This window comes from Vidua chalybeata, chromosome 28, assembly GCF_026979565.1.
Source record: "Vidua chalybeata isolate OUT-0048 chromosome 28, bVidCha1 merged haplotype, whole genome shotgun sequence".
Lineage (NCBI taxonomy): Eukaryota > Metazoa > Chordata > Aves > Passeriformes > Viduidae > Vidua > Vidua chalybeata.
Genome location: NC_071557.1, coordinates 169,869 through 188,239, shown reverse-complemented (window position 1 = coordinate 188,239; position 18,371 = coordinate 169,869). Strand labels below are relative to the sequence as shown.

Genomic DNA, 18,371 nt, shown 5'->3' with positions numbered 1-18,371 from the left:
GCGGGCCCGGTGGCCACTGGGGGCTGTGCCCGGGCCCGGGGCTCTGCCTGCCGCGGGGCCGGTGGCCACTGGGGGCTGTGCCCGGGCCCGGGGCTCTGCCTGCCGCGGGCCCGGTGGCCACTGGGGGCTGTGCCCGGGCCCGGGGCTCTGCCTGCCGCGGGGCCGGTGGCCACTCGGTGCCCGGACCTGGGGCTGGGGGTGCCAAATCCGCTGAGCTCTGATTGGCTGGAACAGCTGCGGCTGAGCTCTGATTGGCTGGAACAGCTGCAGCTGAGCCCTGATTGGCTGGAGCAGCTGCAGCTTCACTGCAGCTCCTCATTGGCCCAGAAGTTGCAGCTTGACGCCGCTCTCTGATTGGTGGAAGCGCCTGCAGCCTGATCCACCTCCAGCCTTCCAAAAAAGCCGTATCCGCTTCCTGATTGGCCGGAACAGCGTCGTTTCAAGTCGCCTCCTGGTTGGCCGCGGAAGCGGCAGCTTCACTCCGCCTCCTGATTGGCCGGAAGCGCGCATGCGCCGCTCCGTTTCCCGCCTGGCCCAGCGGGATTCCCCACCCACGGTCCCGGGCTGCCGCGCATGCGCCGTCGCGGGTGGCGGGCGCCGGGCGGGAGCGATGGCGGCCGCGGCCGGCGGCGACTCGGACGGCGACAGCGAGGAGCTGGTGCTCACCCCAGCACAGCTGATCCACAGCCTGGAGCAGGTGTCGTGGGCTAGAGCGACGGGCCTGGGCCGGAGGGGCAGCGGGGCTTGCTGGGCGCACTGGAGCAGATGCCGAGCGGCGGGGCCGTGGCCGTGTTTGCTCCTCTCGCTGGCGGGGGTGTAGCTGAGGTTTTCCTCGCTTTCACTGACAGCGTGCCTTCTTTCAGGCCTGGCTGAATGAGAAATTTGCTCCAGAACTGCTGGAGAGTAAGCCTGAAATCATCGAGTGCGTTGTGGAGCAGCTGGACCATATGGTAGGTTCTGCAGGCTCGGGTGGGGTGCAGGCAGGCCCCGGCTGCCTGGACTGGCACGAACACGCCTGAGTCTCTTTGAGAGTGCCGGGGTTGTCTGCTTCCTTGTCTCTGAGGCAAAGCTTCTCTGAGCTTCTTCTTTGAGCTAAAGAAGGGGGGTAAAGTACGAGGAGGCAGCGTGCTTTGGCTCATCAAAAGCAGCCGTAGTCTGGTTTTGTGGGTTCTGCATACAAAACTTGTCTTCCTCTGTTTCTTCCTGTTTGGTGTTTCAACCATTTAATTTCTCGTTGCTTTTTCTCGCAGGAAGCAAACCTGAAACGGGCGAAGAGAGGAGACCTGAAGGTCAGTGTCCATCACATGGAGATCGAGAGGATCCGGTACGTGCTCAGCAGCTACCTGCGGTGTCGACTGGTCAAGGTAATGCTTGCTGTGCAGCCCGGAGGGTGAAGAAGGGGAATTTCAGGAGGGATATTTACCTACACAGGGCTTCCTGCCTCAGCACAGCATTTGATTACAGCATGTTCTCTCTCTGTTCTCTGGAATGTAACTCATATTAATTTCTTGGGCAGACTTTCTTATTGTAATGACGAAGATCACAGCAGTGTTGATCACAATATTGTCAGTGCTGCTTGCTTCATCTAAGCCTGGGGTGGCACAGCTCAATGCTGTCCCCTTCTGCCCGAGCCCTGCTGTGTGCACACATGCTTGTATAGCTTGGTGATCCCCTGTGATGTCCCAGTGACTTCAGGAGCAGGGATTTGGGCAGGCCTGCGGCTGCTCCTGCAGCTTGTAGGGAATCCAGTGGAGAGTGGGGGTTTAGACACTGAACTCCTGGGAGAGATCTGTGTCATTCTTTTGGATTGTGTTCCAATATTAGATAGAGAAGTTTTTTCCCCACATCCTGGAGAAGGAGAAGTCTCGAGCTGAAGGGGAGCCCTCCATTTTATCACCAGAGGAGTTTGCTTTTGCTAAAGAGTGAGTAGGTTTTCAATGTATCTTCCTCCCCTTTTATAGATTATAGAAATTTACCTGTGTGTTTTGCTGAAGTTCTTGAGACTGTGAGCCTTAGATAGTTTTGAAGTAAGAATCAGTGTGTCTTACCAGGAGATTTCTTTGTGGGCAAGAAAGGAACTGAAAATAGCTCTGGTGACTTTGAGTCAGTTGCCAGGGTAGGCCAAGGGCCTTTCTTTGGCTGTGCCCATGGGATGAGGAGCTGTCTCTTACTCTTGTTTTGAGTCAGTACTCTCCCTGCAGATTTGTATTTGCTTAACTAACTCAATGCTTCAATGGTTTGTTTCAGGTATATGGCAAACACAGAGGCTTACCTGAAAAATGTGGCCCTAAAACACATGCCACCTAACCTGCAGAAAGTGTCTCTTCTAAAGTCAGGTGAGTCTATCCAGACTCTAGGGTAATCTGGAAATTGTAGAAGCAGGCAAAAGTGTGGGGAAAGCTCCAGGGAGCCCCAGATGTAAGGACTAGTCCTCCACTTGCTGCTCAGTTGAAGAAAGGTGATGTGATGATAATGTAACGTGGTTCCGTGCTGCTGCCAGGGGATCGTGCTGGCCCCTGCTGTCAAGTCCTGTCTTGCACTGAGGCTGAGCACACGCGTCTGCTTAGAAGGGTCTGGTGTTCCCCTTGCTGGCTATAAGTTTCTTACCTGTCAGACCCCTCGGTGTTCTGCAGAGGAACATAAGTGAGGGCTGAGCTTGTGCTCTCAATCTGTTGTCTGCAGTTCCAAAGCCCAACCTGGACTCCTTTGTGTTTCTGAGGGTGCTGGAGCGGCAGGAGAACATCCTAGTGGAGCCAGAGACGGATGAGCAGAGGTAGGTGGGCATTTCTGCACGTGGCACAGGTATCAGTCAGTGTCACTGATGGGCTGCAGCTCATGTCCCCCTGTCTCTGCAGGGAATATGCCATCAACATGGAGGAGGGCTCGCAGCACCTGATCCGCTACAGAACCGTGGCCCCTCTGGTGGCCTCAGGAGCCGTGCAGCTCATCTAGGGGAGAGGTAAGTGCGTGGTGGGAGGAGCAGCTACTACACCATCTCCCCTGCCCACCCCACCACAGTGGGGCTGGCAGGAGCTCCCCGTGGGGCTGCCTGGGCCAGGTCCCCTCTGGGGCTGGGTCTCCTCCCAGGGACCCCACTGCCATGGCAGGCAGAGCACAGTGGCACTGGAGGTGAGTACCACAGTGTTGTACCACTGAGGCATTCATTACCCCCACAGCTCACAAAGCTCCTGATCGCTTGTGACACGGCCAGCATACAGCCATACAGTCCTTACTCTGGCATTCCTGGGTGACAGCAGGCTGTGTCACAGGGCGGTGTCTGGAAAGCTTCAGTGTGTAGCTGCTGGGATGCCTTGTTTAAGACAGTGGCCGGTGGCATCACCAAAATGGAACAACTGTGGTCTTGGCTCAGGAGAAAGCAGTTTCTGCTTTGTGTCATCTGAATACCCTCCCTGCAGAGGGTGAGGGGTTCTGGTACAGCGTCAGGCTGCATTTGTGAGAGTAGACACTGTCAGACTCCCTTCTGCAGGAGCCACTGCTAAGGGAAGTGGGACACGCAGTTCATTTTTGCTGGTCATGCAAAGCAAAAGCTGCCCCATGCAGGCCTCTTCTATTGGAGGAGAAGCCAGGGTGTTGTGTGGTACCTCAGCTCAGGACCTGTCGAGTGCGTGGGCAGACAGGCGCTTGTGTTCATCAGGGCAGGGTTTCTCTTCCCTGCATGAGGGGTGTCTGGGGAGCATCTTCCTCTACAAGGCTGGGGGTGACACAGGGCATCTTGTAGTGTGAGTGGCTTTGCATGTGTGGTTTATAGTCTTCCTAATTAATCCACTTAGGTAAAGAAGATTCTTTCAAGTATAGACATTAAGAGGGGGCTGGGTTTAATCCGTAGGAATCAGTAGCATGTTCCTCTGGCCAGCCCCCCAGGAAGGGCTTGTGAACTGTGCCCTGCCCGTATTTACAGCCAGACAACTTCACAGAGGTGACTGAAGCTTCCAGACAAAATCCTTGTTAATCTGCTGCTGTGGAAGCGTGCTCCACAGGATCTGCTTGAGGAGTGTGTAGGTGGCACGTCTGCAGGCTTCCTCCTTGGCCCTACTGACTTTGACTGAATGCTTGTCCAGACAGCCTGTACTTGCCACACAGCTGCGTGTCACGTGGCTGCAGCAGTGTGAGCGTGAGGGGCATCTCTCCTTGTCTAGTGGCTGAACTTCAACTGACCTGATGGTCTCCAGAGTGCCTTGTGTGTAGCTCATCTCGAGCTTGCAGCTGGCACATGGCTGTGTCTTCACAGGCTGGGCAGGAGAGTGGAGATGGCTGAGATCAGCCAGGCTCCAGGTGAGAGTCAGTTGTGGCACACCCGAAAATGCTACCTGCTTTTGTGTCCTTCCATGACTAAATACTGGGACATCTGTGTAACTGCTAACACTGCACCTCTGCTCTGTCTGTGCTGGGGGAAGGAGAAGTGTCCACAACTTTATTGAGAAAATTACGGTTTTGGCTTGTCCTTTTAGACGAAGGAGAAGACACAGCAGTTTATCCACCTTAATCTGTGCTGCTGGGAGAGAATGGGTAGAATGGGGGCAGCTTTTCCAGTGTCCATGGGTTCTGCTGTTAAACTTGATGTCATACATTCCTTGTTCTCTGCTCTCCCCCGGGTGGAAGTAGCTTGGTGATTAGCTCTGAATGCAGAGTAGGTGGATGGTGGAAGAGGTCACAGGGAGGGCACTGATGGTGAGCTGCAATTTCCCTGCCTGAGCAGGAACTGCTCTCCTGGGGGAAAGAGAAAGGTGGGACAACTGGTTTCATTGCTAGGAAGATTCACGTTTGTGTTGGCTACCCCAGGTCGCTGAAGTTGGGGGGATCAGCCCGAGATGATGTGTTGAAAGCACATTTTTGCATCATATTTTTGCCAGCTGGGCACTGGGTTCAAGCTGACTTTGGCCGTCCTGTGAGAGGTGTCTTGCATTGTGCTGCAGACATTCAGACATGGTGGTGATGGAGAGCCATGTAGAAATATTGATAGGTCAGTCAGCTGTGTCATGAGCTGATGAAAATCTGTGCTGTCAGCAGGAACAATCAGGGCTGCTTAACATAAATGGCTAGACAGCTCTGGGGAGATTAGCAAGGAGTACAAGGCAGGGGTGATCTGATTTAAGTGACAGTTTTTACTGTCAAGGAGTCACAGGTGACCTGAACAGTGAGGGTGATTTTGATTATAGATGTTGGGGACACCACAGTGTCTCTTGCGTGCTTGGGTGTGAGCAAATTTCCTTCCCAGTGCACACATCAAGGGTAAGAAGCTTCTGAGTTGGTAGAGGATGAGCCGGGGCTCTGGGGTTTTCTCTGCTTAGACACCCTGGAAATAGCTGTCTTTGGAGAAGCATCTGAAAAGGGGTGTATAAAACCAATTCAGACCTCCCCCATTAAAGACTGGGTAAGAGGAACACGCCCCTCTTTCTCCCAGGGCTGATGGTTGCACAGCTGCTGGTCCTCCAAAAGCACTCGTGTTTTTCTGGCTCCAGGACCCATTTCTGTGCTGTTCCCCCTGCTGGCCCCTGCCTGGCGCAGTGGAAGGCCGCGCTGTGCCTGGCCGGTACCGGCGGGTGTCCGGGCCGGTACCGGCGGGTGTCCGGGCCGTTTCCCGCGCCTCTCCGGGCCGGTTCCCGCGGGTGTCCGGGCCGGTTCCCGCGGGTGTCCGGGCCGGTTCCCGCGGGTGTCCGGGCCGGTTCCCGTGCCTCTCCGGGCCGCGGTGCCGCCGCCGCCGGGCCCGGTGCGAGCGCGGCCCCGCGAGGGGGCGTGGCGGGGCAGCGCCGGTCCCATTGGCCGGCCGGGAGCGCGGCGCCGGCGCTGATTGGCCGGGGCGGGTCGCGCCGGCCGCGGGCGCTCCCGCCGCTCCATTGCCGGAGCCGCCGCGGCGGGAGCGGAGCGGGCGCGGAGCGGGCGCGATGAGCTGCGGCGAGTGAGCGGGGCCGGGCGCGGGTGGGGCGGGGGGCTCGCCGGGGCCGACGGCCGGGGCCGCGCCGCCTGACCTCCCCCCTTCGTCTCTAGGCTTTTCCAGGTGTGCAGCGGGCGGGCTGTCGCAGCCCCAGCCATGCCCGTGGACCTGGCCGTGCGGCTCTGCCTGAGCCATTCGCCCCCCATCCGCAAGCTGCTGAACTCCTACGAGGAGCTGCGGGGCAACCGAGGCCGCAAACCCCTCCGATCCTGTCTCAACCAGAAGCTGAGCGCAGAACCTGAGCCGGAGCGGCGAGACAAGGGCTCCAAGGGCCAGAAGAAGCAGGTTGTGTTTGCTGATATGAAGGGGCTCTCACTGACAGCTGTCCGCTTCTTCTCAAAGATTGAGGAGGACCTCTGTGATTTGCAGCACGCCCTGTCAGACCTTGCCGGTTCCCGACCTAGCAAAAGCCCCCTGTGGGAAGCGTGCAGGTACGTACTGGACTTCCCACAGCCCTCTGCAAACTATGTGGCTTTCCGCAACAACCTGCACAGCAACTTTGTCTGCCTGGAGAGTTGTCTGATCCAGGGCCGTGCTCTGTCAGGGACAGTGAAGGTTAGAAACATCGAGTACGAGAAGAAAGTGATGGTCCGCATCACCTTTGATGGCTGGAAGAGCTTCCGCGACATCTCTTGCCAGTTCATGCACAGCACGTACGGCTCAGCTGACACGGACATCTTCTCTTTCGAGCTTACCCTGCCCAAGCCGTCCATTTCCCATAGGGGCGCAGAGTTCTGCATCTCCTTCCAGTGTGGACAGAAGACCCACTGGGACAACAACCATGGGAAGAACTACAAGATCTGCCACGTGGGCATGATCCGCCCTGTCTCCTGCGCTGTGAAGAGTGCCAGCAGGGCCTGGGAGCATCTTGGCACCTCTGGGGCTGCTGCTCTAGTCCTTTCTCACCTGCAGACCTGGCAGCATTCAGACCAGGCTCCTTATTGGTAGGAAGGCAGCATGGGGAGACATGTAGGTGCTAGGTGCCCTCCCTGTCCCGACTGGCACAAGGGTCCTTGGGGAGGGTCAGCTGCAGAAGATGCTGCTCACGGGTTTGTTAGCTCCTTCGTGGCCTGCTGCTCTATGAGCAGCTGCCAGTCCCTGCAGAAGCTTCTTCACTTCTTGCTGCTGCTTGAAGTAACTCCTGCGTGTAGGGTCTCAGGGCAACACGAGCGTAGGGGAGTGACAAGGGCGGGGCTGTGCGCTGGGACTCGCGGCCAGGTGTGAGCCACGCCGGGAGCTGCGGTGGCCGGTGCCGCCCAAGTGCCGTGTGCGGAGGCCGCTGCAGGCGCTCTCCAGCCGCGGTCCCGAGAAGGGCTCACGGCGGCGGTACTGGGCCGGGCGCGGCGGGCTGCCCGCGGTCGTTGTTGCTGTAACGGGGAGTTAATAAAGTGACGGCGCTTCGCGACTCCGCCTCCTCGTCCGCCTCCGCGGGGGCGGGGCCGGGCCCTCGGCCGGCGGCGGGCGGGCGGCGCGCTCCTGCAGGCGCCCTCTGGCGGCGGCGGACGGGCGGCGCGGCCCTGCGGGCGCGGCCCCGCGGCCGGCGCGCTGACGCCACGCACCGCGGCGCGGGGGCGCGCACGGCGCGTGGCGGGGCGGAGCGGGGCCCGGCGGCGGCGGCGGCGGCGGCAGCAGGTGAGTGACCGCCCGCACCCGCGGGGCCTCCGCGCCCCCTCCCGCCCCGCACGGGCCCGGCGCCGCCGCCCCGCGCGGCGAGGCCGGGGCGCCCGCAAAGGACCCGTCCCCCCTCGCACGCCGTTTATCCCCGGGACCGCGGCCTCCCTGTGGCGGCGCGGCCGCGCCGCGGTGCCCCCCGTGCCGCCCCCGCGCGCCCCCGCCCCTCGCACACCGAGGACGAAGGTCGTCGGGAGGGCCGGGCCCCTGCCCTGCCGTGATCCGCCGCGCTCCCGGGGAACAGAGCTGAGATCGACCCTCGCCGCCGCCCCCGGTCTCGCCGCAGCCGCCCCGGCCTCTACGCTGCTCTGCCGACCGGGCGGACGGCGGTCCGTCGCTGCAGCCCCGAAACAGCGGTGCGGGCTGCGCTCTCTGTGCCTGCCGGGAGCCCGCCCGGCCGTGCCTCAGCCCCGGGGCGGGGCCGCGGCGGGCCCGGGCGGGCGGCTGCCAGCGCCGAGCCGCCGGGAGCCCGCGGCAGGGCTGCAGCGCACGTGGGCCCTGCCGCGGCGGAGCTCCCGGCGGAGCGGCTGCCGACCGGGGGGCCCGTCTGACCAGGTTACCAGCACGAGTCCTGGTTCCGATGGGTGGCAGCTGTGGCATAATGGGCAGCTGCACGTGTGGCTGACGAGCTGCCTCTCCCTGTACATCGGTCTGTGTAAATGCCTTTGAAGCACTAACACTCTACTTAACATTACTGGTACAGCAGTGTTTAACCAGCAGCTGGAACATAGTGTACAGGGGAGCAAGAGGATCTTTACAGACTCTCCTTTGCCCTGTGTGCTTGTCAGGTACCTGTTAAATCCCATCCTCAGGTTGAGAGTCTATAGTCTCCCCTAAGCAGACTCATTTTTTATCATAAACCACCGTTGGCCCTGTGGGTGCGTGACCTTTGACTGGTCCCTGTGCCCCAGCAAGTTCTTCTTTGACTAATCATCAGCAGTAATTCTCCCCTTAGGCTAACTTCCTGTCCTGAACTGTTTGTAAATCTGCCCTTTGTCATTGGGGATGAGACCTACAGGAGCAGAGGAAGTGATGCCTACCCAGGAATCTGGGTACCTGGCTTCCTCAGTTCTCTCGGATGCCCCTGAAATGAGAGACACGATAAGGTCTTTGTCACGAGGAAGGGTTTTCTGTCACTCCTTTCCTGTACTTGAGACCTGATTGCAGCATCCTGTGCCGTAGGTGTGGTTCTGGATGAGTCTGCTCCATCTGAGGTGTGCATGGTATGAAAATACAGGATGAATGGCAGCAGGAGGTGATTCCCAAGTCTGTGACAGTGACAGGCAGTAGCTGGAGTATCTGTCTCAGTCATGCTGTCTCGGGAGCTGCTCTGAATGGTGTGACCTCAGCCCAAGTACTGCCTTCCAGGTTTCAGAGCCCACTGTCTCTGGCCTCCAGCCACGCTCTCTGTGTTGACATCTCTCCGATCTGCTGACTTCAGTTGCTCTCCTCCACCGCTGCTGGTGGCATGTGAGTGCCACATCTGCCAAGAAGCCGTTTGAAAGCTTTCCAGGAGCACAAGCTTCATTCGTGTCTGTAATGACCCTTCGGCGTGAGTGGATGCCAGGGGCCTCCGGAGCTGAACTCGTTCCAGGCGTCATGCGAGGACCCGTGCTGGTGCGCATGCCCTCGCGGGCAGAACAATAATAGCTCCACATACGGCCGGCTCCTGTGAGTGCCAACTCCCTCGATCTCCTCCAATGCAGGCTCAGGGATGGACTCCACCTTGTCCCTCTGAAGAGACTCTGCATGCTCTCAGCAGCCAGGAGGGGATTCTGCTGCCAGATTCTCCACAAGCTGCCCCGCAGCAGGACTTGCTCAGTGGCAGCCTGGGAGGGGATCCGTTCCTGCAGTCGTGCCGCGCCCACCACCTGCCCATGGACAAAGCAGTGTGCGTGCACCGTCTGCTCTGAGCTCTTTGGCCTGCATCATCTGAACTCAGCTGAGCTCCTGGCAGGCTGTTGGCTTGTTTTCCCAAGTGCTCTCTCTGATCCTGTTGCATTCCCTCTCTCAGAGCCCCAAAAGGATGTGAACTTTGGAATGGGGTCTCTGAGCACGCTGCAGACTCAGTGCATGTGTGAGACTTGCTGAGTAACAGGAGGACTGGTTCATTGCTGCGAGCAGCCCTTCTGTCTGGCTGCAGGGCACCAGCCTTGCCTGGGCCCTTCACCATGTTCCTCCTGCTCCCCTTTGACAGCCTAGTGGTTAATCTCTTGGGGATTTCCATAACTGTTCTCTTCACTCTGCTTCTGGTTTTCATCATCGTGCCAGCAATTTTTGGAGTCTCCTTTGGCATCCGCAAGGTTTACATGAAAACTTTATTAAAGATTTTTCAGGTAAGTCATGTTTTCAGAATGTTCTCTGTGTTTGCAGAGGTCTGTCCAAGCATGGAAGAGAGGCTTTTGCCTCAGATAGGGATTTTGGGTGACTAGAGTGGAAGATAGGGCTTTGGATGTCGTGCTGCTGCCAGTTGACTTCTTTGGCTCATCTCAGCCAAATGCCATTTATGAGACCTCTATTTGTGGCCTGTTTTTTCCCTGTAATTAATCTAGTAAGTCTTCAAGTAAAGCAATAGTCTAGCAAGGCTCCGCGGTCAGCAGGAGTGCAGCAGGGTCTGAGGGGTAGCTTGGAGGGGTTCAGCACCCAGGCAAGGCAGGGTGCTGTTACAGTGGGGTCAGGTGTGATGGGGAGGGACCAGGCTGCAGCCAGCAGGTTGCTCCTCTCCAGGACACATTTGGACGAAGCAAGAGCAGAGGAGGTAAGGCAGGCCTTTTGTGCTGCAAGCTCTGAGTGGTCTGTGGCCAGAACCCAGAGCTCTCAACATGCTTCTGTCCTGGAGTGTCACCTACTGAGCCATGTCTGGACCTGCTGCCTTGGAGGACAACCAGCAGCCCTTGCCGACCCTCTTGGCACAGAGAGGCCAAGTGGAATTTTCCAGCTTGTTGTCATGCTGTTCCCTTGCCTGCCTTTGGTGGACTAATTTTATGGCTGTCTCTGAGCCAACACCTCTTGAAGCAAGTTCCTGCCCAGACCAGAATTTTTTATCTACTAGGAGTAGCAGGTAAAGCCTATACCACCCTATCCTGGTAGCCCAGGTGAAAGGCAAAGTGTTTGCTAGTGTCTTTACTATGGAGTTCATGCTGCTAAAGGATGTATGGTATAGCTGCTGCTGTTGGAACAGGGCTGATTGTCCCCAGAGTATCCCTGGGGATACTGGCTGGCTTGGGAAGACAGCCCTGGAGCTCACCATGTTCAGCTCTTTAAACTCTTGAGCCCTCCCAAAAGCCTGAGGTATAAATGAGAAGACCCTGGGCTTTGTGAGGGGCTTCATTAACACAGATATTGGAAGACCTGACTACAAATTTACTGACTGAAGTCGGTAGAAAAAAAGTTTTAAATTGAACTTTTCACAATGTTTTCTTTTTCCTCTCTTTCTTCAATTCAGGAACATTTACTCTCAACACCTATACTGGTGCTTTAAACTATTTTTCTGAAAATACTGGGAAGTCTATTCCAGCTTTTATTAAAGGATCTTAGTGGCAGGATAGAGGAGCACTCATGCACAACTGGTCACTGATTTGGTGCAAAATTCACTCATTAAGTTTGACCATTCAGAATTGTATTTTGGAGGGCTATTATTTACTCGAAATACTTTTCCCAGCACTCAAGGCCAGTGGTGGGAACCCAGAGGGGCAGCACGTGGGAGTGTGGCAGAGTCTGGAAGCCTGTGGGACACAGCCCGAGCTGCAAGGCCTGGCTGGCAGCGGCACACCTGTGTTGGTGGCAGGGAGGGCACCTGCCTGCTGCCTCTCGGGTGGGAGGCTGGGTTTGCTGCTGCCACAGTCAGGGTGGAGATGTGCTGGGCTTGCAAGCACTGCCTTCTCCATAGGCTGCTTTGCTCCTGCGAGGTCAGAGCTCCTCTCCTGACTTCTGGGATGGCAGCATCTAGGCAATCTTCTGCAATGCTGGAGTTCTGGCTGCTGGCAGAGGCAGCTGCGAGGTGAGCAGGACACTCCGTATGCAATTACCATTCTCTCATTGCTGCCTCCTGCTCTGCTGCTGGTATGGGCTGAGATTGGGATGCCAGAGTTGGCAGCAGCTTCCCCTCTTCACAGATAAGCATGTTGTACACAGATCCTCCTCCTTCAGAAGCTTGTCCTTCCAGACCTATATGAATTACAGGCTGTGAAGGTTATTTGGAGGGCAGGCAGGAAAACTGCACAGAAATACAGCCTGCAGTTTGTGCTGGTGCCCTTGAAAATTAGCTGATAGAACAAGTAGTCCTGGCACAGGAGTTGGCAACCAGCTGTCTGAGGGTGCTTGCTGCTGCTGTTTTGGGCAGATTGCTGAGCTGAGAAGCAGCAGCAGCCATCAGCTGAATCAGAGGGGAAAGGATCCCATCCCATCATCAGCCTGATGTGTCAGCAGCAACCTGACAACACAGTCTCTGCTTTGAATTTGGAAGGAACAAGGGTTGAAAAGTAGCCCTGGTCCCCTGACCAGCTTCCTACACTGTGGTGCAGTCACCCCAGCAGGTTGCACAGCTCAGCCAGAAGCTGTGCAGTGGCAACCACATGCAAGGTGCAGCAGAGCTGAGAGGTCACAGAAACTGCAGAAAACCTTGCTGTGCCATCTCACCACTGAGCTCTCTTCTGCCCTCTGGCACTCCCTGTTTCTCAGGCCGGTCTCTTCTTCCACCTCAGTTCAGTTGGGTTCATCACTCACTCTTTCAGTTCTGTATGGAAGCCTCCTACTTTAGCCCCATCTTCTCCCCTGCATTATGGTCCCTCCTGGAAGTCAGCTCTAAAATGGGCAGCAGTGTGGAGCTTTAGGCCTTGCCAATCTTGGTTGTCCTGTCTGTCTTGCAGTGGGCAACACTGAGAATAGAGCGTGGTGCCAAGGAGAAGAACCATCCGTTGTACAAGCCCTATGTCAATGGTGAGATCCTGCCCTGCATGGGTATATGGAGTTCAAAATTCTTTTGGGGAGGTGGGGTAAATGTGGTGTCTCTGAGCAGCTGCGGTCTGCTGGGAAGTTTTTTCCATGTAGGAGGGAGTTCTAGAGAGCTCTGTTTAATGAGGGAGTGCAGGGAAGCACCCTGGGAGTGCTTAATTTCTAGATAGTGGGGAGGTTTATGCTTGTCTGGACTGGAGAAAGGAAGGGGACCCTGAGGAGGGCGGGTGAGGAAGGGCCTTGGCTTTTGTCTCTCTTTGAGTGGGCAAGTCACAGTTTGCTCAGAGCTGCCTATGGTGTGTTGCAGGTATCATTGCAAAGGACCCAACGTCACTGGAGGAGGAGATCAAGGAGATCCGCCGGAGTGGCAGTGGCAAAGCCCTGGACGCCCCTGAGTTTGAGCTCTCAGATATCTTCTACTTCTGCCGCAAAGGCATCGAGACCATCATGGATGATGAGGTGACCAAGAGATTCTCAGCTGAAGAGCTGGAGTCCTGGAACCTGCTCAGCAGGACCAACTACAACTTCCAGTATATCAGCCTGCGCCTCACGGTGCTCTGGGGACTTGGTGTGCTCATCCGCTACTGCTTCCTTCTGCCCCTCAGGTGAGTCCTGCTGCCGGGACCTGCCTGCCAACAAGGTGCTGCTGGCCTGGCTTTGCTAGCATGTAGTTTCCCTCTTTCTGCAGGATAGCCCTGGCATTTACTGGCATCAGCTTGTTGGTGACTGGTACCACAGTGGTGGGATATTTGCCAAATGGAAGGTGAGTTCATCTTTGAGGGAGAAGCATATGGGGAGCACTCCGTGCAGTTTGAGACCTTATAATCCTGAAATTTCCCTACAAAGCTTTCTGTTCTACCACCTGCAGACACAGCAGGTGGTCCTGGCAGCTGTGATCTCTCAGGAATGGACACCCTGTAATTTTCAACAAAGGGCCTAGATGCGAGCACTAAGCCAGTGGCAGAGCGCTCAGCCCTGGCCTCTGAAAGGAATAATAACAGAAAAGAGCAAAGGCCAAAATTTTATTCTCATGAGTTAAGAATCAGTGATCATAAGCTGACAGCAAAGCCAGGACATGCTGTGTTTCTGTAGGAGAGATGGATTTCACAGCCTGGGGCAGCTGGGCTGAGTGGCACTGTTACAGGGGATATTGTAGGACTGGGGAGTGATGGTCTCTGTCTGGGCTGCAGGTGTAAGGACTTCCTGAGCAAACACGTGCACCTGATGTGTTACCGGATCTGTGTGCGTGCCCTCACAGCCATCATCACCTACCACGACCGGTAAGGCCTGTCTGCTCCAGACTGTCCCTGCCCGGGAGGTGCTCCGTGCCGGGCACGACGTAGATCTCCTGCTTCCTTCCTCTTTCTTCACCTCTACCTTTGTTTTGCCTAGAGAGAACAGACCCCGAAATGGAGGCATCTGTGTGGCCAATCACACCTCCCCCATTGATGTGATCATCCTGGCCAGTGATGGCTACTATGCCATGGTAATGTACCAGCTCTGCCTGCCCGGGCCTGGCTGCCTGCATGGAGGGAGCAGCAAAGCTTGTTATGGGGCAGGAAGCAGGCAGCAAGAGTCCTTTGAGCATGTACAGCTACTTGACCCTGCATGGCACACTGGGGCACTGTCAGACTCTGTTGTCTGTGGTGTGCAAGCTCTGCCTGGAACTCCAAGCACCAGGGGTCTGTGGGCGCAGCTTTGCAAGAAGAGCTCTAGGCTTTGCTGTTGCTGGAAGAGCAAAACGCTTCCCCAGCTGGACCTCCTGCCATGGGGAAAGCACTTGGGGTTTGCTGTATCTGTCTTTCAAATCAGAGCCTGGGACTTTTCCTCTTAGCCTTTCCAGGGTAGGGGCAGGAAGATGAACCTCAGTTTGGCTGTGAAACTGGGCGCAGCCTTGACTTTCATGTGTGCCCAGGTCTTGTAACTTGTGTCTTCTTGCCCTGTTCAGGTGGGTCAGATCCATGGAGGGCTCATGGGTGTGATACAGAGAGCCATGGTGAAAGCTTGTCCCCATGTCTGGTTCGAACGTTCTGAGGTCAAAGATCGTCACCTCGTCGCCAGAAGGTGTGACAGTCGCTGGCTGCAGGGGGTGGGTCTGAAGGCTGGGGGAGGTAGAGGGCTGTTCACCTCCCTTGGATGAGGATACTGCATGGCCTCATAAGTGCTGGGAGATTGTGCCCCTGTTGTTGGCACCCTGATAGTCCCTGGTGACTGCAGGGTACGGATTATACGCTGTGTGGATTGCTACTGAAAGCATCTGTCCCTTCTGCTAATTTTTGACATTCTTCTGTTTAGGCTCACAGAACATGTCCAGGACAAAAGCAAACTGCCCATTCTTATTTTTCCAGAAGGTGAGTGCAACAAGGCCAGGGAAACACCAGGTGGAGAAGGCACCTTGAGATAGCACCACATCTCTGTTCCTTTCCTTCTTACATAGGCAAGGGCTTGAGACCCTCCACTGAGACAAAAGGGACATTGTGTCTTTAGAGCTGAGTGAGCCCAGAATGCAGGAGTCACACATGATGTCCCAGTGACCCATTCTGTGCACACAGAGAGCAGGGCTTGGATGGAGAGTTAGGGGAGAGTTGCTGGGTTCCTGTTGCCCTGCCCTTAAGCCTGTAGCTTAGACTTCTGAACTGACTTGCAGAGGAAAGTTAAGATTGTGCTTGCCTCTTACAGGAACATGCATCAACAACACATCTGTGATGATGTTCAAAAAGGGGAGCTTCGAAATTGGAGCTACAGTTTACCCTGTAGCCATCAAGGTATGACAAGGCAACGTTCATAGGGCACAAGTGTGTCTGTCCCTCTGTATCTCTGTCTTGGCAGCCCAGTCCAGCCTGGTCTGAGGGCACAGGAAAGCTGAGGTCACTCCATGTAGTGCTCTGGGAGAGCTGACCTTTAGCTCAGTTTGGGGTGGAAGTTGGAGCCTCAGAGAGGGTGCAGCCCCTGCCTGACTTCCATGAACTCTCCTGCCTTTGCAGTATGACCCACAGTTTGGAGATGCCTTTTGGAACAGCAGCAAATACGGCATGGTGACCTACCTCCTCAGGATGATGACCAGCTGGGCCATCGTGTGCAGTGTCTGGTACTTGCCCCCAATGACCAGGCAGGTAAGGTGAACCCAGCCTCTCTGATCGCTTTCCTTTTTGGCCCTTTGCTCCTGCTGAACAGTCCTACTTTGCCACAGCCTGAAGAGGACGCAGTGCAGTTTGCCAATCGAGTGAAGTCAGCCATTGCCAGGCAGGGGGGCCTTGTGGATCTGCTCTGGTGAGTCCAAGCAGGCTTTTCTCTTCCTGGTGCCAGAGTTCCTTGTTCTGGGTCCTGGGATGTGCTCATGGGCTGTAGAGCTCCATTTGTTTCTTGCTTAGGATAGAGCAGGCCTCTGGAAGAATGTCCTTCTGTAGCAGGGACCAAAGTCTATCCTTCTTCTGTATGCTGGGCATCAGAGCTTCATTCTGTGATTGTAGCTTGCATTGGGATGCCCCGGGTTTGACTTGTTTCTACTCAGCAAGGTGTGTTCAGCTTGGGAACTTGCTTTCCTAGGCACTGAGGTCTCAGAGCCCAGGAGGCAGGCAGGCAGTCTCCTGTAGCTACTAGAGTAGCTCATGTTTCTGGCAGAGTTGCTATTTTGAGCACAGTGCAGAGCCATGGGGCAGCTCCTGGCAGAACCAGGTAAGAAAGTGATGCCCTTTGGGGACAGGTGGTCTTCAGTGTGCCCTGGCAGCAGTGGCAGACCTACCACCAGTGGTACTGGGACAGCTGTCAGCACCCACTGGAATTCTGACTTGCCCTGAACAGTCCCAGACGAAGGTGATGCCTGCCTGCAGCCTCTCTGATATGACTCTCTCCCCAGGGATGGAGGACTGAAAAGGGAGAAGGTGAAAGATGCGTTCAAGGAGGAGCAACAGAAACTCTACAGCAAAATGATTGTAGGCAGCCATGAAGACCGGAGCCGCTCCTGAGTCTGCTGCCTCCAGCACTGCCACCGGGGCTCCAGCACCAACCAGGGCTTGTCTGGAGCAACTCTGAATCTTTGGACTTGGGCTACTCCAGAGCTGCTTGGACTCGCTTTTTCATCCTCTGGCTGTTTTGCGGAGTCACTGTTGCTGCCTGGAGTCTTTAGGCCTTTGGCAGCTCATGGCAAAGATGCCTTCTTGTTACTGTTACAGTGAAGCCCCTTGCAGGGGCAGTATTAAATGAAACTCTTACGGTGTCATGTGCTTCCATCTGGTGTGTCCAGCCCCAGGGAAGGACTGGTGTGATGTGCATGTGTGTCAGTCACAAGTCTCCCACAACACAAAAGCTGGTGAGCTGTGCTGAAATTGGCTGCCTTGACAACCAAGGGAATCCTCATGAGCCTGTCCCCCTCATGTATGAGGCATAAACCCCTTAGGAGCAGAATGTGGTCTCTCAGGCCATTTTCAGATCCACTTCCAGGAGAAATCTCTTTTTTTGCCACCTTCCTGTCAGCTTGACCAGACTGTTGCTTCTACAGTGTCTGAGTAGCAGCCTCTTCACTGCTCCTGATGCAGTAAGGATCATACTCCTTGGAAATGTCCCTCTGTCCCCTGGGGCTGTGGGGTGCCAGGTGTCAGTGGAGTGGCAGGTGGGGCTCCTGAGGAATCTGTACGTGCTATGGTGGGAGCCTGGAGTGTGTAGGAGAGCCCAAGACTTCGTGGCTGAGGCAGCAAATCCCTTTTCAAATGTCTTCTGAGGGCAACAGTGGCATCTGACCTTGTCATGCACACACATGGAGAGTATCAACTTGTTGCAAGAAAACTGAAATCTTGTGCTGGAGGTGGTGCCCCTTTCTGCACTGCAAGTAAAATATTTGGTAAAACAACTTGAATTTGGGCATTTTTCCCATTTTCCCTACATTCCTACAAACTTGAGCACTTACATTGGGTTCTCTGCTCTTACAAGCAAGAGCTGTTTCACTGCTACCTGCAGAAGCCTGCTTGCATTTTCTAGTGCTCTGGAGAAGGCAGTTATCTAAGTGCCTCCTTTGTACCTTGAGTGTTGTTTGTTGGGAAGGGCATCTTCTAGGCCAGGTGAGGACAGCTGCTCTGTGTAAATGGCCTTAAATCTGAATTTTCCTGCTCTTCTTTATTTACCTGATGGAACTTTGCTGCTCTGGCTGCAAGCTCAGGGGCCATTTGGATGAAGACCCCTGCACCGTTCTGTGGTCTGGGGAGCCCTGGAGGGAGCCACAGTGAGTCACTGTTGCCGAGGCAGTGCCGTGCTCGCTGCGTGCTGTGGGTGGCCCTTCCCGGTGTGCTGAGCTGCAGCTGGGGACACAGACATCGCTGCCTGCTGATCCCTGCTGCCCAGGCAGGGTCTCCAGGCTCTCCTTCTCTTCTCCCCGTTCAGCAGCCGCTCCTGAGTCCTATCAAGGGCTGTGTCCCCAGAGCTCTCCTCTCTGGGGGTGGGACGGACATTTCCTTCAGGCACTGCTGAAGGCCACAAGCCTCCTCCACCCCCTTGCCATGTCCTCAGGAACTTGGATCCAGCTGCAGGTGCCCACAAGTCTCCTGCCTGCAGCTGGGTCCCCTGTCCCTGATGCCGTGGTGATCTGTAGAACCTTCCTCAGCTTTGCAGGATGTCCAGCCACCCTGCTCTGCTTGGGGACCATCCCCAGCAGCATTCAGGACGGTCCACAGCAGGCAAGGAGCTGGCTGGACAGGTTAGGAGGCACACATCCATCTTTCCTTGGCTCTCCCACCCCATGCCCCCAGTCAATATGTCTCTCTCCGATGAGAAAGTTAATAAATTTAGCTCTAGATTAAAAGTA

General features: G+C 56.0%; 2 protein-coding genes across 4 annotated transcripts; both read left to right on the top strand.

Annotated features, from left to right (window-relative positions):
- Positions 1 to 549: 549 nt before the first annotated feature.
- Positions 550 to 7,358, top strand: GINS4 (GINS complex subunit 4). 2 transcript variants are annotated; one of them, XM_053966620.1, is made up of 8 exons: positions 550 to 697; positions 864 to 950; positions 1,251 to 1,364; positions 1,825 to 1,922; positions 2,248 to 2,336; positions 2,683 to 2,773; positions 2,856 to 2,959; positions 6,007 to 6,095. In XM_053966620.1, the coding sequence occupies exons 1-7, from the start codon at positions 611 to 613 to the stop codon at positions 2,950 to 2,952; spliced, it is 663 nt and encodes a 220-aa protein (XP_053822595.1). In that variant the 5' UTR covers positions 550 to 610; the 3' UTR covers positions 2,953 to 2,959; positions 6,007 to 6,095. The 2 variants fall into 2 exon arrangements, with proteins under 2 accessions (XP_053822595.1, XP_053822594.1); XM_053966619.1 differs by lacking the exons at positions 550 to 697; positions 864 to 950; positions 1,251 to 1,364; ... (1 more) ...; positions 2,248 to 2,336; positions 2,683 to 2,773 and having other exon boundaries at positions 2,878 to 2,959; positions 6,007 to 7,358.
- A 205-nt stretch (positions 7,359 to 7,563) lies between these two features.
- On the top strand, positions 7,564 to 18,371 carry GPAT4 (glycerol-3-phosphate acyltransferase 4). Of its 2 annotated transcripts, none has more exons than XM_053966613.1 (13): positions 7,564 to 7,585; positions 8,807 to 9,960; positions 12,493 to 12,562; positions 12,885 to 13,182; positions 13,266 to 13,340; positions 13,768 to 13,857; positions 13,970 to 14,063; positions 14,526 to 14,641; positions 14,873 to 14,928; positions 15,257 to 15,342; positions 15,562 to 15,690; positions 15,768 to 15,847; positions 16,434 to 18,371. In XM_053966613.1, the coding sequence occupies exons 2-13, from the start codon at positions 9,796 to 9,798 to the stop codon at positions 16,540 to 16,542; spliced, it is 1,368 nt and encodes a 455-aa protein (XP_053822588.1). In that variant the 5' UTR covers positions 7,564 to 7,585; positions 8,807 to 9,795; the 3' UTR covers positions 16,543 to 18,371. The 2 variants fall into 2 exon arrangements, with proteins under 2 accessions (XP_053822588.1, XP_053822589.1); XM_053966614.1 differs by lacking the exon at positions 7,564 to 7,585 and adding an exon at positions 8,187 to 8,412.

What these genes read in the sequence shown, in the direction of transcription:
- GINS4 (XM_053966619.1), top strand. Translation starts at nt 6,050, where the DNA reads ATGCCCGTGGACCTGGCCGTGCGGCTCTGCCTGAGCCATTCGCCCCCC.
- GPAT4 (XM_053966613.1), top strand. Translation starts at nt 9,796, where the DNA reads ATGTTCCTCCTGCTCCCCTTTGACAGCCTAGTGGTTAATCTCTTGGGG. An exon ending in TGCTTCCTTCTGCCCCTCAG is followed by an intron (nt 13,183 to 13,265) that starts GTGAGTCCTGCT and finishes CTCTTTCTGCAG; the next exon opens with GATAGCCCTGGCATTTACTG. An exon ending in CATTCTTATTTTTCCAGAAG is followed by an intron (nt 14,929 to 15,256) that starts GTGAGTGCAACA and finishes TGCCTCTTACAG; the next exon opens with GAACATGCATCAACAACACA.